The sequence below is a fragment of the Elephas maximus genome, chromosome 20, assembly GCF_024166365.1.
Source record: "Elephas maximus indicus isolate mEleMax1 chromosome 20, mEleMax1 primary haplotype, whole genome shotgun sequence".
Classification (NCBI taxonomy): Eukaryota; Metazoa; Chordata; class Mammalia; order Proboscidea; family Elephantidae; genus Elephas; species Elephas maximus.
The window spans coordinates 63,225,272-63,246,051 of NC_064838.1; the positions used below are offsets into that span (position 1 = coordinate 63,225,272).

At 49.0% G+C, this 20,780-nt stretch overlaps 1 protein-coding gene across 3 annotated transcripts in view; it reads right to left on the minus strand.

The window, feature by feature from the left end:
- FAM3D (FAM3 metabolism regulating signaling molecule D) overlaps nucleotides 1-20,780 on the minus strand; it is a 43,611-nt gene that overhangs the window by 17,310 nt on the left and 5,521 nt on the right. For 2 of the 3 annotated variants that reach the window (XM_049863162.1, XM_049863161.1), the window contains exons 2-4: nucleotides 9,067-9,117; nucleotides 8,580-8,687; nucleotides 2,693-2,716 (exon numbers count right to left, since the gene is read on the minus strand). In XM_049863162.1, the coding sequence (XP_049719119.1) occupies nucleotides 2,693-2,716; nucleotides 8,580-8,687; nucleotides 9,067-9,079 (145 nt within the window). In that variant the 5' untranslated portion in view covers nucleotides 9,080-9,117. Of the gene's footprint in view, nucleotides 1-2,692; nucleotides 2,717-8,579; nucleotides 8,688-9,066; nucleotides 9,118-10,052; nucleotides 10,109-20,780 lie in introns of those variants that run through there. The other variant, XM_049863163.1, reaches the window with a different exon arrangement.

Consider the following 20,780-nt stretch of genomic DNA (forward strand, 5'->3'; position numbering starts at 1 on the left):
ATTCGGGCCAGGCTGAGCCTGAGGCTGGGGTCTATAGGGTACCTTTTGGTGAATCAGCAAAAGTGCTCCTCTGGGTGGATGCAGCCCACAGGCCAAGACTTGCTGAGCCCATGGCACCTTCCGATAGGGTAAAAGGAGCCCCTTGCTAAGAATGGAGGCAGTTCACGCCCAGACACCCCTCTGGACTTCAGTCCCCTCGGCCAAGTGGGTAGCCCTGACGATCCGAGGGGAGTGCTTATGGGACCCCTGCCCCTAGCTATAGCATACCTACCCAATGGGTGTAACCGGAGCTCACACCCTGCCATTACCACCCAGAGCAAGAGGGCAGGAGTGGAGACACCCCCAGGGGATGTTGGGAGAGAGTGGGCCCTCAAGCCTGCAGCTCAGGAGAGACAGTAGGGTGGAGATGTGGGCCAAGCTCCCCTCCCAAGGCCCTCTGGATGGAAGCCCCCATGAGAGGACCGGCCCCTGCCTGGCAGAGGAGTGATCTGGGGAGGGGTCCTCAGGCTGGGCATGGCTTCTCTTCTGTACTGTCTCTCAGGGTCCCCTGTCCTGCCACCTGCCTCCTCATGCAGAGGTCTTCTTCTTTTGAGACTGGAGGTTCTCACCTATGCTGGGGGGATTTTTGCAGGCCTCAGGGGCCACCCCCAAGTTTGCCCAGAGCCTAATCAACTGCAGCTAAGTATGATAAACCCCTTGTCAACAGGCTGGCTTAAGCAGGCTTTTCCAGAATTGATTTTCTGACCATCCAGCCTTCACGGTCAAGCTGCTGGAGGAAGGGGGGTGATGCCCAGGGGTGTCAGCCACTGGAAGGCAGGGTGTTTGTTCTCTGGGCTCTGGCTTAGGGGGCTGCCCCCACCTGCTGCCTCTATGAGGCCCACCCCCTCAGAGAACCCCTGGCTCTGTTGCTCAGAGCATGGGGCTGGTGTGTTATCAAGAGCACTAGACATGGGGGTTGTTCCTGCGTGGTGCAAACAGTTAACACCTCTGCTGCTAACCAAAAGGTTGGAGATTCAAGTCCATCTAGAGGTGCCTCAAAAGAAAGGCCTGGCGATCTACTTCCCCCTAAAAAATCAGCCATTGGAAACCCTATGAGCACAGTTCCGCTCTGACATACATGGAGTCACCATGGGTCAGAGTCGACTTGATGCCAGCTGGTTTGGTCTGGGGGTGGGGAAGGGGTGTCAGAAAACCCGGGCTCCAGGCTCAGCTCTTCCATTAACCTGCTGTGTAACTTGCCAGAAATCTCTCCCTTTACCTTTGCCAACTGTAAAATGAGGGGGTTGATTCAGATCAAGGTTATCAAGTAAGTTTCCTCTTAAATGTCGGTTTGGATCTACTGTTAGTGGCTTAATGAAAAGCCCCCGAGGCTGACCATGGGCTTGGAGGGCAGGCATGCTGGGACTGATGGGCGATGTCTACCATGGCAGTGGGCAGGGTGGAAGGCAGCACAGGTGCTTGGGTTTGCCATCCCCTCAGCTGATGACGTCTAAGTGTTTGTTCTGCGCCAAGATGCTGTGACTCTGTATCTACTTCAGAATGTGACTCAGGAGGCTTCAGGAAGGTGGGGTTGAGGGTGTGAGGGTGAATGGTTTGTGTTCATTCATACAGTCTTTGCTCTCTGTAATCCCACAGCGCACTGGGGTGTCCATGCCCTTCTCAGTCGGGTAGAATCCTGTTCTTGGAGTGGCATCTCTCTCTCTTCAGAGTCACCACCATGCTGGGTGGGGAAGGGAGGGGGTCTGAGGTGCCTCTTGCAGAGAGTTGTTGGGAGGGTGGGCTCTGGAGTAACTGGCGAGGTTGGCTCCTGCTCCACCACTTAGAGTTGCGTGGCCTTGGCCAGGAGGCCTCACCTTTCGGAGCCTCAGCCTTTTCATCTATAAAGTGGGGATAATTATAGCACCTACCTAGGATTGTTTGAGGCTACCGTGAGAGGCCTGAGAAGTTGTGTTCAGCATCTGCCACGCAGAGGCGCTACCACCATTACTGCCATCCTGCCATCCTCCCTTCCAGCTCTTCAACACCTTGAGAGCCTTGCTGAAGCTCTGCTCAGATGCTGCAGGGCTTTGAGGACCTCAGCATTCCTGCCCCTCACTATTTCTGACACTCCAGCCAAGGCTCCACTGCAGCCCACGCATTCCTGCCTCCAGGTCTTTGCATGGGCCGTTCCCTCCTCCACAAGCCTCTGACCTCCTGATTCTCCAAGGCACAGCTGAAAGGCTTTTCTCTGACCTACCCTGTGAAACGGTGTGGCCCCGCCAGAACCTGGAGAACTTTTCTCCACCTTTCTTGGGACATTGGCACTTCTACCCCAACACAAAATCAGCACCCCCTCTGTTTGCTGGGCCCCCCGTGGTACCTGGCACTGTCCTGGTAACTTGGAGCAGGAACCATGAGCCAAGGCTGGGGTCCCTGTGATCATGGGCCACCCCATGGTGGAGGACTCAGAGAGGGGAGGAGCAGGGCAGGGGCTGTGATGAGGGAGGTCGGCGGCGGGGCAGTGCAGACAGCGGAGTTGGGGGACTGGGGAAGAGGGTCAGCCTGAATGGATGGGAGGAGGAAACCCCTGCCACAGGGCTCTGGGGCTTCAAGTGCCATCATGGCCACAGGAGGAGAGGGCTGGGTAGATCCAGGAGCAGAGACCGTGGGACATCTCACCTTAGAGCAATCGGGGGGCTGAGTGGATACTTACGGATCTCCTTGGAGGCTGGACCTTCTGGAAGAGAAGACAGAACCTCGTTAGGGAAAAAGCACTTTGGGCCCCCCTGTGGGGTGGAGGTTGGGGGCTGAGGCCTGGGGTTCTATGTCAGGTCTCCTTCCACAATGGTGGTAAGACCTAGAGGGCAGGACCCCCAGACGGAACAGAAATGCCAGGCGAGGGAACTCTCCAGGAACAAGGAATACATGGTTTCTGTCCATCAACACCCCTCTTTTTGGGAGCCCCCACACATACACAGTCTCCATGCGTCCCTCAGGGGGGCTGTCCATCCTGCAGTCTCCAAGGCCTCAGAAGTAGCATGTGACACAAGCTGGGCAAATTATAATACTGCATTCCTCTGGCAGCAGTGATTGGCCCAGAACTGGGCACGTGAACCCAGCAGAGCCAATCAGAGCCCTTCCCTAGGTTGATTTATGCCCCTGAGAGAGCGAGAAGTGCCTCTTTTAGCTAAGCTAGGAGATGAGCCTCTGGAGATCTGGTGGCCATATGCCCATGGAACGAGCTTAGGTAGTAACAAGCAGAGCCCGGGATGCAGAGAAACAGGCTTTGGGGGGCCCTTGGATCCAGCCATGCTTGAAGCCAGATACCCATGGACTTCCCAATTACGTGACTCAAGACATCCTGTTTTGTTTAAACCAGTTTGAGTGAGGTTTGTCACGCCTATCTGAAAGAATCTTGCCTAGTTTTCCAGGTAAATCAGGAGTTGTTAATCTTTGTGTGCCATGGGCCCTTTCGTCAGTTTCGAAAAGCCTACGAACTTCCCTGAGAACAAGATATTCCCACCTGGGACACTTAGCACTTCCTGTTCCAACAGACTGCAAGTTATTAAATGCATAAAGTGAAATAGATTGGATTATAAAGGAAACCAATTATATGTAAACATAATAAAGCATTAAAAAATAAATTTGTGCCATAGTAATATGTGTGCTTCCATATTAATGCATTAAATAATAAAGTAGGGTGTGCGGACCCAGCTTAGCAACCTCTGAAGTAAATGAACGTTACCCCTTTAAGTACCTGAACACTGGAAATACTTTTTAAAAATAATTTATTTTATTTTTTATTGTTGTTGTTGAGAATATACACAGTAGAACATAGACCAATTCAACAATTTCTACACGTACGTTGCAGTGACATTGATTACATTCTTGGAGTTGTGCAACCATTCTCACCCTCCTTTTCTGAGTTGTTCCTCCCCCATTAATATAAACTCATTGCCCTCAAGGAGGACAAATCCAGGGTTTAAGTCCCTTCCCTTCCTTCCTTCTTTTGCTGGGAAAGGTTTGGACCTGGAAGACCTAGGTTTCTTTTCCTATTCCCACATCTGCAAGGGGAACTTGGGTGAGTTTCTTAATCTCCTTGAGCTTCTGTTTTTTCAGACCACACATAAAACCAAACTATGATATCACACATAGTTCACTCCACAGCCATGCCAGGGACCACTCCATAAGGCATTTGTGTGGATTCAATGGGACCATGCATGTAAGGCAGTGTCCATCCATCCATCCATCCATCCATCCATCCATCCATCCATCCATCCATCCATCCATCCATCCATCCATCCATCCATCCATCCATCCATCCATCCATCCATCCATCCATCCATCCATCCATCCATCCATCCATCCATCCATCCATCCATCCATCCATCCATCCATCCATCCATCCATCCATCCATCCATCCATCCATCCATCCATCCATCCATCCATCCATCCATCCATCCATCCATCCATTTTTTCATCCATTCAGCAAATGTTTGCTGAGCACCTGCTCTGGGGGAATGTGTTGTTGCTGTTGTTAGGCGCCGTCGAGTCGGTTCTGACTAATAGCGACCCTATGCACAACAGAACGAAACACTGCACCGTCCTGTGCCATCCTTACAATCGTTGTTATGCTTGAGCTCATTATTGCAGCCACTGTGTCAATCCACCTTGTTGAGGGTCTTCCTCTTTTCGCCTGACACTGTACTCTGCCAAGCACGATGTCCTTCTCCAGGGACTGATCCCTCCTGACAACATGTCCAAAGTATGTAAGACGCAGTCTCGCCATCCTTGCCTCTAAGGAGCATTCTGGCCGCACTTTTTCTAAGACAGATTTGTTTGTTCTTTTGGCAGTCCATGGTCTATTCAGTGTTCTTCACCAACACCACAATTCAAAGGCGTCAACTCTTCTTCGGTCTTCCTTATTCATTGTCCAGCTTTCACATGCATATGATGCGATTGAAAATACCATGGCTTGGGTCAGGTGCACCTTAGTCTTCAGGGTGACATCTTTGCTCTTCAACACTTTGAAGAGGTCCTTTGCAGCAGATTTGCCCAATGCAATGTGTCTTTTGATTTCTTGACTGCTGCTTCCATGGCTGTTGATTGTAGATCCAAGTAAAATGAAATCCTTGACAACTTCGGTCTTTTCTCCATTTATCATGATGTCACTCATTGGTTCAGTTGTGAGGATTTTTGTTTTCTTTATGTTGAGGCACAATCCATACTGAAGGCTATGGTCTTTGATCTTTATTAGTAAGTGCTTCAAGTCCTCTTCACTTTCAGCAAGCAAGGTTGTGTCATCTGCATAATGTAGGTTGTTAATGAGTTTTCCTCCTATCCTGATGCCCCATTCTTCTTCATATAGTCCAGCTTCTTGTATTATTTGTTCAGCACACAGATTAAATAGGTATGGTGAAAAAATACAACCCTGACGCACACCTTTCCTGACTTTAAACCAACCAGAATCCCCTTGTTCTGTCCGAACAACTGCCTCTTGATCTATGTAAAGTTTCCTCATGAGCACAATTAAGTGTTCCAGAATTCCCATTCTTCACAGTGTTATCCATAGTTTGTTATGATCCACACATAGTCAATAAAACACAGGTAAACATCCTTCTGGTATTCTCTGCTTTCAGCCAGGATCCATCTGACATCAGCCATGATATCCCTGGTTCCACGTCCTCTTCTGAAACCAGCCTGAATTTCTGCCAATTCCTTGTTGATATACTGCTGCAGACGTTTTTGAATGATCTTCAGCAAAATTTTGCTTGCATGTGATATTAATGATATTGTTCTATAATTTCCACATTCAGGTGGATCACCTTTCTTGGGAACAGGCATAAATATGGATCTCTTCTAGACAGTTGGCCAGGAAGCTGTCTTCCATTTTTCCTGGCATAGGCAAGTGAGCACCTCCAGTGCTGCATCTGTTTGTTGAAACATCTCAATTGATATTCCATCAATTCCTGGAGCCTTGTTTTTCACCAATGCCTTCAGAGCAGCTTGGACTTCTTCCTTCAGTACCATCGGTTCCTGATCATATGCCACCTCTTGAAATGTTTGAATATCGACTAATTCTTTTTGGTATAATGACTCTGTGTATTGCTTCCATTTTCTTTTGATGTTTCCTGCGTAGTTTAATATTTTCCCCATGGAATTCTTCACTATTACAACTCGAGTCTTGAATTTTTTCTTCAGTTCTTTCAGCTTGAGAAACGCCGAGCGTGTTCTTCCCTTTTGGTTTTCCATCTCCAGCTCTTTTCACATGTCATTATAATACTTTACTTTGTCTTCTCGAGAGGCCCTTTGAAATCTTCTGTTCAGTTCTTTTACTTCATCAATTCTTCCTTTTGCTTTAGCTGTTCGACACTCAAGAGCAAGTTTCAGAGTCTCCTCTGACATCCATGTTGGTTTTTTCTTTCTTTTCTGTCTTTTCAGTGACCTCTTGCTTTCTTCATGGATGATGTCCTTGATGTCATTCCACAACTCGTCTGGTCTTCGGTCACTAGTGTTCAATGCGTCAAATCTATTCTTCAGATGGTCTCTAAATTCAGGTGGGATATATTCAAGGTCATATTTTGGCTCTCGTGGACTTGCTCTGCTTTTCTTCAGTTTCAGCTTGAACTTCCATATGAGCAATTGATGATCTGTTCCACAGTCGGCCCCTGGCCTTGTTCTGACTGATGATATTAAGCTTTTCCATCATCTCTTTCCACAGATGTAGTCAATTTGATTTCTGTGTGTTCCATCTGGCGAGGTCCATGTGTATAGCCGCGTTTATGCTGGTGAAAGAAGGTATTTGCAATGAAGAAGTTGTTGGTCTTGCAAAATTCTATCATTCGATCTCCGGCATTGTTTCTGTCAGCAAGGCCATATTTTCCAACTACTGATCCTTCTTCGTTTCCAACTTTTGCATTCTAATCGCCAGGAATTATCAATGCATCTTGATTGCATGTTCGATCAATTTCAGACTACAGCAGCTGATAAAAATCTTCTATTTCTTCATCTTTGGCCCTAGTGGTTGGTGTGTAAATTTGAATAATAGTCGTATTAACTGGTCTTCCTTGTAGGCGTATGGATATTATCCTATCACTGACAGCGTTGTACTTCAGGATATATCTTGAAATGTTCTTTTTGATGATGAATGCAACACCATTCATCTTCGAGTTGTCATTCCCAGCATAGTAGGCTATATATGATTTTCCGATTCAAAATGGCCAATACCAGTGCATTTCAGCTCACTAATGCCTAGGGTATTGATGTTTATGTGTTCCATTTCATTTTTGACGATTTCCAATTTTCCTAGATTCATACTTCGTACATTCCAGGTTCAGATTATTAATGGATGTTTGCAGCTGTTTCTTCTCATTTTGAGTCATGCCACATCAGCAAATGAAGGTCCTGAAAGCTTTACCCCATCCACGTCATTAAGGTCGACTCTACTTTGAGGAGGCAGCTCTTTCCCAGTCATCTTTTGAGTGCCTTCCAACCCGCGGGGCTCATCTTCCAGCACTATATCAGACAATGTTCTGCTGCTATTCATAAGGTTTTCACTGGCTAATGCTTTTCAGAAGTAGACTGCCGGGTCCTTCTTCCTAGTCTGTCTTAGTCTGGAAGCTCAGCTGAAACCTGTCCTCCATGGGAGACCCTGCTGGTATCTGAATACTGGTGGCATAGCTTCCAGCATCACAGAAACACACAAGCCCCCACAGTACGACAAACTTTCAGACACATGGGGGTGGGGGAATGTGCACAAGACAAAATCCCTACCCTCAGGAAGCTTACATTCTAGGGGGCAGAGGCAGGCAACAACCAAGTAAACAAAGAAATCAACAACATACTGACAGGTTATGGATGATTCTCTGAAAGAAATAGGCTGACATGAGAGAAAGTAAACTTGGGGGGTGGTGCAGCTGCAGCTGGGGTGGTCAGCGAAGGCCTCTCTGAGGAGGTGGCCTTGAGTGGAGACCTGAAGGCTGAGGAGAAGCTGGCCATGGGGAGAGCTGTGTGAAGAGGGTCCCAGGCAGAGGGTATAGATAATGCAAGTGGAAGCCACTTAACACATGGAGTTTTCTCTTCTCTTCTCTTCTCTTCTCTTCTCTTCTCTTCTCTTCTCTTCTCTTCTCTTCTCTTCTCTTCTCTTCTCTTCTCTTCTCTTCTCTTCTCTTCTCTTCTCTTCTCTTCTCTTCTCTTCTCTTCTCTTCTCTTCTCTTCTCTTCTCTTCTCTTCTCTTCTCTTCTCTTCTCTTCTCTTCTCTTCTCTTCTCTTCTCTTCTCTTCTCTTCTCTTCCCTCCCCTCCCTCCCTTCCTCCTCTCCTGTCCCCTGTCCTTCCTTCTTTTCCTCTTCCCTCCTGAGGTCCCCTTTCCAACACAGTTCTTAATGCAGGCATACATTTTCTGGGCTTTGGAACACTTCACTGTTCCCGTGGACTCCAGCCTTCCTGGAAGCCTGGAGATTCACCCCGTGCCACAACCCCCCACTCCCCACTCAAAGGCAGACCCTCACCCTGCCTTGCCTGGCTGTCTCCTGGGTCAGGGTTGGAGGGAGGAAAGTTTGCTCGGCCCCAGTTCCCGTCCACAGTCCCTGCCCCACTCACCCAGCCATCGGGGCAGGCGGATGGTTTTCATGCTGAAGCTGATGTAGGTTCGAATAAACATCCATGTTGTGACCAGAGCGAAGATGAGGGCCAGGAGGCGGAGCACACCTGCAGAGCAAGGAAGTGGTGATGAGACGCAGGGAGACTCATGGCTCGAGGCAGCCTTTTAAGATACAAAAGTATAATATGAACTTGAATGCTCTCGGGACATGAGAGATGCTTCGGCAGTCCAGGTCCTCGGGTGAGACCTATTACTCTGAAGTTTCTCAAGCCGTTCAGGCTGGAGGCAGGAAGCTGCCTTTCCCACTCTTCCAGGCTCCCCTGGACTGCTCTTCTCCTGCGATTCTGGCCTGAAGAGTTGAGAGCTCTGCGCGAACACCACATCCCTCTGAGCCCAGGGATGGGGGGCCCTGCTGACAGAAAAATCATTCCAAAACCAAGTTCAGACCCTGCACTTGTACCTTAGGCTCCACAGAGCCTGTCCTACCTGATGCTCTCATCCTGTCCAGGTGAAGAGCAGCCTGGGGTCAGCGTTATCCTGTGGAGAGAAGAAAATTAAATCGGAAACTGGAATCTGAGAATGAACAAAACTGAAGATTGGGGACAGGAATCTCTAACTGAGCAAATCATCGTCCTGTCAATTGGTTCTTTCTGCCTGCCGTATGAAAAGGGGCAATTTTCCTCCTTTCCACTTTGCCTCCACCCCTCCTTCATTCCTGCCCCTGGAATTTTATACTCAATTTGAGATGCCATTTTATAAGTGCAGAGATTAGAAAGCAGAGGAATGTCACTTGGAGGATTTGATTTATTCACTCATTCATCCACTCACTTGTATGTCCTCCCTCCCTCCCTTCCCTTCATCCTTTTAGGCATCCATTGACCCATCCGTCCATCGACCCATCCATCCATCGACCGATCCATCGATCCGTTGGCCCATCCATCCATCTATCCATCCATCCATCCATCCATCCATCCATCCATCCATCCATCCATCCATCCATCCATCCATCCATCCATCCATCCATCCATCCATCCATCCATCCATCCATCCATCCATCCATCCATCCATCCATCCATCCATCCATCCATCCATCCATCCATCCATCCATCCATCCATCCATCCATCCATCCATCCATCCATCCATCCACCTTTTATGCATCCATCTATCCATCCTTTCCTCCCTCCCTTCCTTCCTTCTTTCCTCCCACAGCCTTGAAACCCCCCAGCATATCTCTGGAGACTTCGGGAAGGGAAGACAGGGCTGGTGGTAACTGTCCTCGGCCCTGGACCTCCCACAGCCAACCAAGGGCCTGTGTCTTCTTCTCGGGTCTTTGGAAGAATGTGTCCTTCTCTAACTTGATGGCATTCTTCCACCGTGCTTCCTTTCCTCTCCCCACCCCACGATCTCCTTTATCCGAAGAGTCCTTCTCAACAGACATGGACTCCAAAGCCCATCCCCCAAGGATACAGACCCAAGACAGGGGACCTGACAGTGTGCCAACACTCTTTGTTGGACGAGTCCTTTTGCCTCCTCCGGCTTCAGCATTCTAGGGCACACCCTTCTGTAGACTGAAGTGGCTGGGCTGAACCAGTGCTCCTTTAAATGACAGCAGGAGCAACCACAAAACCACATCTCCTTCCGAGAGTATACACACCCCCTATCTGCCCTGTCCTTACCCCTCCAGGCCTTCCGGGTTAGAAAACTGAGCTGTTGCCCAGCCCCACCCATGGAGATCTCCTAGAACTTTAACTTCCTGAAATTTGAATTACTAATATTTTTTTTTTTTTTAATGATACCGAAGTATATTATGAATTTGAATGCTCTCAGGATGTGACTGACAGTTCAGGGGCCCAGGACATTCTATATGTGGTCACCCATGCTGTGTGGAGTATCAGGGGAAGCTGGGGACTGGACAGGGTGGAAGGATGAGGACAGGACCCAATAGGCAGGAATGGACAGACGGACACACAGACGTGGATATTCACAGAGAGTGCACAGGTTGGTGAGAGACAGAAGGAGCAGAGAGGCAGGGACAAGGAGGGTGGGATGAGGAGAGAGAAACCGCAGGGATACAAAGAAGAGACAGAGAGGGAAAGTATGAGACGGAAGCAGAGACAGGGACAGAGGGTGAGAAGGAGACAGAGAACATGGACACTGAGGGAAGACGGCCATGTGGAGACAGAGGCAGAGATGGTTTATGCTGCTGTGAACTAACGAGCGCCTGGGCACCAGAACCTGGGAGAGGCAACGAAGGATTCTCCCCTAGAGCCTTGGGGGAGCTCAGCTCTGCTGACACCTTGATTTCAGACTCCCAGCCTTTAGAACTGTGAGAGAATATTCTGTTGTTTTAAGGCATCCAGGCTATGGTATTTTGTTATGGCAGCCCGGTTCAGAGAGAGAGAGAGATGATTCCGAAACAGAAGACAGAGACAGAGATGGAGGGTGGGGGCATGTACATGGGTAAGGGGCTAGCCTCTTGCTGCCATGACCATCTAACTTCTGGCTTCAGGACTGGGATGGGACAGGGTCCAGTCCTGGCTGGGCCAGGAGTCGCTGGCTACCCACCCAGCACTTGTGGGGCTCCCTGGTCTCCTGAGTCCCCCAGCCACTTGCCCTGGAAACCCATGGTCTCTCTGGAGCTGGAGTCCAGGACTGGCCTGCTGTGGGAAGGGCTGTGAGGAGACAGCTTGGGACCTGGGGCAGGTTCACAGGTTGTGGCAAGAACTGCCTCTATGGCCACTCAAATCCAAAACGGTTTCTTTCCTCCTGGTTCCTACCAGAGACTCTCACAACCTGTTATTCAGGTTAGGAATTCTCAGGGCAAAGTCACCAGGAGAAAAGTTCTACTGGCCTGGATGCTGGCCCAGACATAGATAAGGTGACCCCAGGGGTAGTATGTGGTCACATGGGTGAGGGGAGGGGGAGGGTGGAGTGTGAAGGGTAGGTGGGAAGGAGTTTCCCCCATAGCCCTTAGTCTCTTGCTCTGTCTTGCTCCAATGCCCAGACTCCTGCTTTCTGGCTGCAGCTCTGCCATGTGCATAAGCCCTTGCCTTTCAACAGCAGAGGCCTCCTGCAGGCCTAGTAAGATGATTAAATCATCAGGTAGTGAAAAAAAAAATTTTTTTTTTTTTTGTAATTCAGAGAGGGCAAGTAACTTGTCTAAGGCTACGTAGCCAATCATGGATTTCATTCCTGAGCTTTCTCTGAGCGCCTCTGGGAAGGCAGGCTGTGCACTAGGCACAGGGCGGGGGTGTATGGTTATGAGGGAGACATGCTTTGTTTGTACTTGTTTATCCCTCTGAACACTTCCATTGCCTCTTTGCCTGGGACACTCCTACACATCCTACAGACCTCCCGCCACCCTCCAAGTCAAGACTAAACCACCTAGCTGTGATCTCAGATGTGGGGGAGGTGGGAGGAATCCGTCATGACACCCCACCTGTCATGGATTGAATTATGTCCCCCCGGCCAAAATGAGTATCAATTTGGCTGGGCCATGATTTCCAGTATTGTGTGGTTGTCCTCCATTTTGTGATTGTAATTTATGTTAAAGAGGATTAGAGTGGTATTGTAACACCCTTACCCAGGTCACATTCCTGATCCAATGTAAAGGGAGTTTCTCTAGGGTGTGGCCCGCACCACCTTTTATCTCTTAAGATAAAAGGAAAGGGAAGTAAGCAGAGAGGGAGGACCTCATACCACCAAGAAAGAAGCACCGGGAGCAGAGTGTGTCTTTTGGACTCAGGATTCCTACGTAGAGAAGCTCCTAAGTCCAGGGGAAGACTGATGAGAAAGACCTTCCTCCAGAGCCAACAGATAATGCCTTCCCCTGGACCTGGTGCCCTGAATTTGGACTTCTAGCCTACTAGACTGTGAGAAAACAAATTTCACTTGGTTAAAGCCATCCATTTGTGGTATTTCTGTTATAGCAGCACTAGATGACTAAGATACCACTTCTGTCATAAGGGGCTGGCCAATCAGAGCATTGTGAATTCCTTGTGATTTGTTGAGGAGTGAGCATGTGACCCAAGCAAGGCCAATCAGAGTTTTTCCTGGCGTGGATATATGGAAACTAGGGAGAGAGAAGCTCTTCTCTCCTTGGTGAGGCTAAGCTAGAAGTCTGTAAGTCTGGGACTCCTGGGACCCCTTTCTCAGCCACTATAAGACGGCACCTCCTGTTGTGGACATGTCCTACCAGATGCAAACACAAAGGGCTAAACAGCTGGGATGTTGCATGTGGTCTCGGCCATAGAAGAATCAGCCAGTGAAATGCCTGTGATGCTGCGAAAAGAAGGTGGACTTTGGGATTAGACTGACCTGGGTTTGCTACTTGCAAGTTGTGTGTTTGGGGGCAAGTTACTCCACTTCTGTGGGCTGATGCTGTCTGCCTGTCCTAGAAGGTGTGTCAGAGAGCACGGCAACGTGTCTGGAAGGTGTTTGCTGCCCTGACAGCACCGACCCATCTCCCCCCGTTGGTGGGCTTCATTCCCCACCTGCTTCCCACTAATGCACCTCCAGAGCAGGATTCATGTATGGATGTTTGTTCTTTCTGTGGAACCAAAATGCCGTCACAGCTCTCTCTGCCTGCTTATTTCTGGTATTTCTTAGTCAATTTCCATTCCTACAGGAGGTAGGATATCAACTGCTTCCTGTTGCCTGGAGCCCTCTGTACACAGGCTCCTTTTAGCTTAACCACCCGCCTACCCCAGAACCAAGATGGAAGGTGATTTAGGAAATAATATTGGAGTCCTTGAGCATAGAGAATGTGACCCAGCTGGAGCCTGGCTCAAAAAGGCTCACAAGGACTCACAAGGACACTCACAAGGAGCCCTGAGATAAAGACAATAGATGGGACAATCTTGGAAATTATCTTTTAGGGGAGAAAAATATCTTTTAGGGAACTTTTCACAAAAGCCAGAAGAAAAAAGACTTCCCACTCTTATCTTTTTCTATCAGGATTTAGTGAATAGAAAATTTGTTGGACCAATGAAGGCCCTCCTGACTGTCGTTACTGAAACCTGTACTAATGATTGTTAGGAAACGCAATTCAAAATGTAGGATCACAGTTTCTCGCCAATCTGTGAAAAGGTGAAGCTTTTACTCATTTTGTAATGTTAATATATACTGATGACTCTAACTTTCTTTGGACTTGGACAGACATGGCTGTGGCAGCACGCTTGTCCATTTTCCCATTCTTGCCTATTCTGTAATATTCTCTGGACTTGGGCAGACATGGCTGTGGCAGCATGCTTGTCCGCTTCTCAACTTCTGTCTTTTTGAATATATACTGAATGAAACTTTCTTTTTGCTTTACTAAACTTTGTGATTTTTTTCCCCTACAATAAAGGAGAAAGGGTTATTCTCTCCCTTCAAGCTGGGAGGGTTGAGCAGAGCATCCTGGTGGTGAAATAAGAGGGCATTTCCCCTACTTAAATCTAGTCCTTGGTTCCCCAGTGCTCTCAGGGTAAAGCACAAAGTCTTTAACGTGGCTCGATTGCCTGACATGAAGTTGGCCTTGCTGACCTCAACATATGCCGATCCCTACCTCACATCCTACTCTAGCCACTCAGAACTTCACTGAATGTGCCAGATTTGCTCTCTTTCCAGCTTTGCACATGGTGTTCCCTCTCCTGGACTACCCTTCCCTGCTTTATTCACTTGGTTAATTCCTCCTTGTCCTTCAGGTCCTTACCCAAGTAGCCTCTTTGTTGTTGGAAAGGTGTAACTCAGGAGCTGTTTCCTAGCTCATCATAGGGACTCAGGCTCAGCCAACAATCACTTCCGAATCAGCTGTAAGTTGTAGGTAAAATGTAAACTGAACTCTGACACTTGTAAACGTGCTCTGCATCTTCCCTGACGGTGCCCATTAGCTAAGGGTTAAGCTTTGCTATCTGTTCACTTCTAAGGGGCTGTGGACTTGGAGCCAGATATGGATTTACATTATTATATCTGGTGGTAATCAGCACCAGCTGTGGCTTTTCTGGGGGGAAAGGCTAGGTGCACGTTTATCAACTTTAGTCCCTCAGCTTTTCTAGAACCTGCTGGCTGGAAATCAGACTTCCTTTTCTTTCTGCAGAGGTACATCCCTACTTCCTGCCCAAATCCTAGAGCCTGAGACTCCACAAAGCAGGAACAACCCATCCAGATACACCTTGGGAAAGAAATTTCAAACACATGGCCCACTCTAGATCCTGTGCCCATGGCAGACATCAACAACTGGTTATGACATTTTGTCTCACTGAACTTGGACTTGACTTCAGAAACCTTTTCACTGTAGGTGAGATAGGGAAGAGACAGGGACTGAGCCCCTAGGCAAGGAGCCCTGCAACACCTGCAACTTGCAACTTACAATAGTATATGTTTGGCTAATGCAAAACCCCCCTCCTGGAATGTGCGATAAGGAAAGAACAAAAAATATACTCCCACGTAGGATGTTTTTCAGAAGGACCGACCGATCTGGTCCCTGGAGCGTGCGCAGACATCTGTAAGGTGACTGACGGATGACTTCTGCCTGCTGCAATTACCCACCACAGGAATCGAACTGATGCCACAGGACGACTGCACAGGCGTGACACCCCATAATAACTCCTGCCACCCAGTCACAGGAGCCTTTACTACGGGTTCCATCTCAGATTCCAGATATGCACACACTGTAATTAACATATCCCCGCCCAGATAGACCACTTCCTGGAAAACACTGCCTATGCCCATGAATAAATATAAATCCTTTCCTGCTCAAAAACTTTAAAAAACCCACACAAGTTCTTTGTTCAGGGGAAACGGGGCAAGTGTTGCCTAGGCCCTCCTTGTCTCCACTTGCAAGCCTCTTCAATAAAGCATTGCTCATGTGGGAAATTCTCCATGCCTCACCTGTTCATTCTTGACCAGTGAAAGGCAAGAACCTCCTTCAATTAAAGGCGTAGAGGCACCAGAAACATAGGCAAACCCAAAACCAAAACCTGTTGCTGCCAAGTCAATTCCAACTCATAGTGACCCTATAGGACAGAGTAGAACTGCCCCATAGGGTTTCCAAGGCTATAATCTTTACAGGAGCAGACTGCCACATCCTTCTTCCATGAAGCGGCTGGAGGGTTTGAAATGCTGACCTTTTGGTTAGCAGCCTAGCACTTAACTACTGCACCACCAGGCCTCCTTCACTGTAAGCAGAAGCAGTCAACTCCCATTCCTAACTCAGAGGTTTACTGAAGAAGAAAATAGCAGTCACTCATCGTTCTAGGACATACCTGTAGTGGTCCATAGCAAAGACGTGGCATGCCACCTGAGGGCTTTCTTTTGGCCCATCTGAGGGGCAGGCTGGAGCCCTGGTGGTGCAGTGGTTAAGAGATAGGCTGTTAACCAAAAGGTCGGCAGGTAGGATCCACCAGCTGCTCTTTGGAAACCCTATGGGGTGGTTCTACTCTGTCCTCTAGGGTCACTATCAGTAAGAATCGGCTCGACGGCAACAGGTTTTGCGGCAGGCTGGGAAAGTCAGGCGGTTAATGCCAGGAGCATCCCTTAGCCAGTATGGCTGGGAGCTTGAGAATAATATCCTACCTTCCTCATGCTTGTTGTTGTTGTTAATTGCCAGTGGAGTCAGCTCCGACTCATGGCAACCTGATGTAATACAGAGATACGTTGCCTGGTCCTGTACCACCACAGTATGACAAACTGACAGACAGGTGGTGGTCCTCACCCTAGGTGGGCTAAATCTGAGGCATGTTCCACTCTGTCTCGCAGAGTTCCCAGGTAGGGTTTAGCCTTAGTTTCCCACAGTAACCTGTTTGATACGACACCCTTTATTATCTTCCTTTTCCCTTTCTGTCTCACTTTGCCACTCCCTTGCCAGTACTACGTCGGCCACCTCTCAGTTAAACTACTTGGCCTTGACTCTTTTCCAGAGTCTTCCTCTGGGAAACTGACTCAAGATAGCAACAAATTGATCTGTCCCTCCCACCCCTTGGGCTTCCCATCCCTGGATCCTTCCCTTCCTGTAGCAGTTCTCAGAGCACTGCCCTGAAGACCTCCCCTGACCCAGGCCCTCCACATCCCAAGGGCTTAGCCTTACCTCTGCCTGGGACAACCCACTGTGGCACTCCACCCAGAGGACGGGAGGCTTCCCTGAGCCTGTTTTTCTGGCCCCTTCTTTAATTAACCTCAGTCCCTGGGGACCCCTTCCAGCGCCTTTGTCAGGAGACAGGGCCCAGGCTGTTACTTATTTGTTGTTTCCTGCCATGGGGTCTGCTCCTGACTCATGGCGACTCCACACACAACAGAACAAAATGCTGCCCAGTCCTGCACCACTGGAAACCCCGGTGGCATAGTGGTTAAGAGCTGTGTCTGCTAACCGAAAACTTGGCAGTTTGAATTCACCAGGCACTCCTTGGAAACTCTACGGGGCAGTTCTACTCTGTCCTACAGGGTTGCTCTGAGTTGGAATCGACTCAACGGCAACTGGATGATGATGGTGGAGTCCTGCACCATCCCCATGATCGGTTGCTGATCAAACCATTGTGATTCTCGGGATGATTTTCGGAAGTAGATCAGCAAGCCTTTCTTCCTAGTCTGTCTTAGTTTGGGAGCTCTGCTGAAACCTGTTTAGTATCAGAGCAACACGTAAGCTTCCACTGACAGATGGGTGGTGGCTATGCATGAGGTACATTGGCTGGGAATCAAACTCAGTCTCCCTCATGGAAAGTGAGAATTCTGTCATGGAACCACCAATGCCCCCCACAATAAAAAGTAGCAACCATTTATTAAGCTACAGGGTTGCTATGAGTCGGAATCGACTCGATGGCAGCAGGTTTGGTTCTTGGTTTTCTGTGTGCCTAGGATTGCCCAAAAAACCCATTGTTGTCGAGTGGATTCTGACTCATAGCGACCCTACAGGACAGAGTAGAACAGGCTAAGGATTTTACACAGACATCTCACCAAATTCCTACGGCAGCCCCATGAGTTGGAGGCTATGATTATCTCCATTACTCAGAAGAGGAAGCTGAGGCTGCAAGAGTGTAAGCGACATGGCCAAGGTCTTGGCTGTAAGTACAGAGTTGTGATTCAAACCACAGACAGAAGATACCAGGGAGGAAGGAAGAAGGGATGAGACTGCTGGGCACCGTGCTGGCCACATCCCCACAGGGCAGAGGAATCGGTGCGGGGGTTCTGTGTGCCTGGCCCTTGAGAAAATTCTAATTGCAACTCAAAGGGCAGTTCCACACCAGGAGAGTGTCCTGGCCTTGGGGAAGATGATTCAATGGTACTGAGGAGTCTTCAAGATCTCCTTCATTTGAACACACAAGCATTTAGGACCAAACCAAAAAACCAGACTCACCGCCACTGAGTCAATTCTGACTTAGCAATCTTTAAGGAAGCAACTGGGGGGTTTGAACTGCTGACCTTTTGGTTTGCAGCCAAGTGCTTAACCACTGCACCACTAGGGCTCCTTGTGTTTGGGGCAGGGCTGGCAAATAGGAGTGTTTGTGCAGCCGTGCCCCCTAACAGAAGCTGCTTCCTCCATCTAAAGGGCTTTTTTCCAAGGCACTTCTGGGTAGACTTGAACCTCCAGACTTCTGGTGGCTCTTGAAGGCCAGCTTCATCCCTCTGTCCCTGGTGCTAGCACTAAACCTGGCACATAGTAGGTGTGCTGGGAAGGGTGTCTGAAGGAAGTGAGTGGCTGTCTGTTTTTGAAAGGAGATAAGGAAGGAAAAATCCAGGAGCTGCCCCCTCCATCTAAATGGCATCTTCTCTTCGCCCCCGCCTCCCAATGTCTTTCTCCAAAGTTGAACTCTACTCAGAGGACAATGCCTGACTTTAATATCTAACTAGCCCCTTCTAGAAATTCAGGCTTGGATCATTTTCCTTGTCATCCCCAGAAATTCTCCAAACTGGATGTCGTCACCAAAAGCAGGGCACTATCCATTCTTCTGTGGCTTCTTTCTGCCCCACTCCTCTCTGCCTGCCACAGGACACGGGCAGGTGCTCATTTCAAGTGACGAATTCTGCGTGTGTTTGTGTCTGTGTGTGTGCATGTGTGTATGTCTCTCTGTGCGTGTCTGCGTGGGTCTGTGTGTCTGTGTGTCTGCACGTGTGCGTGTGTGTGTCTGTATGTGTGTGTATCTGTATGTGTGTGTGTCTGTATGTGTGCATGTGTGTGTCTGTATGTGTGCATGTGTGTGTCTCTATGTGTCTGCGTGTATGCATGTGTGTCTATGTGTGTGCTCTCTGTGTGTGTCTGCGTGTCTGTGTGTGTCTGCATGTGTGCATGTGTGTGTCTGTGTGTCTCTGTGTGTGCATGTGTGTCTGTCTGTGTGTGTCTGCATGTGTGTGTGTCTGCGTGTGCATGTGCGATAGAAACTCCACACACCAGTAACGAGAGTCCAAGGGACACAGACTCAGGAAGAAAGAGACAAGACTGAGGTGGACAGACATCAACAAAATAAAAAGAAACAGAGACACCCAGACACAGAAAGGGGCAGATGTATTGACACACACACCCGTGTATACTGCACACCTGATCCCTTGCACCAGCAGACACAGACGCAGACACACGCAGGCACACACCCTTGAGTCGGGGTGCTCCAAGAGTCCCACCTGGATGCTGGTGTGGGTGTGACCCTGCCCAGACCTGCTGCCCCATGTCCTGAGTTTCCCGTCATCCCCTGAGCACCAATGCTTGTGGCCCAGGCCCACGTGAGGTAATCAAAGCAACCAGAGGCTGCCTTTCATTTTCTAAATGGTCCCCTTGTAAACTCCGGGTATTTATAGACAATTATCGATCATGTTACCAATACAGAGGAAGATAAACAGTGAATAAATCCATAAACAGTAAGGCTGGTGGCTGGAACAATTTGTTCCAGTGACATTTATTTCAGAAGGAAATAAGCCCATTATTTCCATTATGCCATTTTAATTTTATTTATTGGCTTTAATGGTTTTCTTCAGCTCTGGCCAGTGGGAAATTAGTGGGCCAGGCAGAGCGGCACAGAAGGCAACGTAAAAAGATACAGGAAGACACAGGACTCTGAGGGTTTTTACTTCCCAAGTTTCTTGGGTGTTCCCCAGAATAAGACACCAAACGTATAGCAGTTATCGTGTGTCAGGCCCTGATCTGTGAGTATTCCTTATTTTAACTAATTTAACTCTGCAACAACTCATTGGGGAAACTGAGACATATAGATCACAGAGCTGGTAAGAAGAGTCAGAGGGAGACTATGAACCAAGCAGCCTGTCTCAGGAGCCCACTTTTGTAGCCACTTCACTGTACTCTAGATGAGGGGTCCTCAGCAAATGTTTCTATGAAGGACCAGGAAGTAAATATTTTAGGCTTTGTTGGCTATATGTTCTCGGTCACGACTACGCAGCTCTGCTCTTGTGACAGGAAACAGCTGTAAACAATACAGAAATGAATGAATGTGGCTGTGTTCCAATAAGCTTTATCTACAAAAACAGGTGAAGGGCTGGATTTGGCCTGAGGGGCTGTAGTTGGCTGACCCCCTTTTCCTTTATGTGGACTCGGGCCCTGGGTATTCCCTCCAGCCTGCCGGGGTTGGGCTCAGCCAAGGCGATGGCGCAGGAAGGCTTCTACGTGATAAGAGGGAGTTTCTCAGGTTCAACCCTCCCCCAGCCGGCCCCCTCCTCATGGGGAGATCCATGAGCCCCTGCTTGCTTTGCAGAGGTCAGCTGCAAAGAGGACTTCCCTTTCGGTTCACCTGACTGGGTCAGCACCCGAAGGTGCCTCAATCAGTGCCAGGCACCCAGGGGCCCCAGTAGATAGCAGCTCTAGTTATCGTCACACCTTTAGGTTTGCAGAGGCCTCATCTGGCCGGGAACTGAGGGGCTGTATCATGGGGGCTTAGGAGCGGGTTTTGCCATGGCACTGTGGACAGAGCTCTCTCTCGGCCTCAGTTTCCCTGCCTGCACACGTCCACCACAATCCCTAAGTGAGTGAAGATGAAATGCCAGGATGCACGCAAAGCGCAGTGCCTGGGATTGAGGAAGTGCTTGGTGAGTGAGAGTTATCATTAATCAAGCACTACCCTCCCCCACTCGCCACCCCATGCCCTCTCTCTTGGGGATGTCCCTGTGCCCTCCATCTTCCCTTCTAGGGAAGCAGAAATCCTACTAGGACAAGGGAAGTGGACGTATTCGCAAGGGGGAATGGGGCCCTCCAAAGCCTGCCCCGACAGAGCAGCCGGAGAAAGGA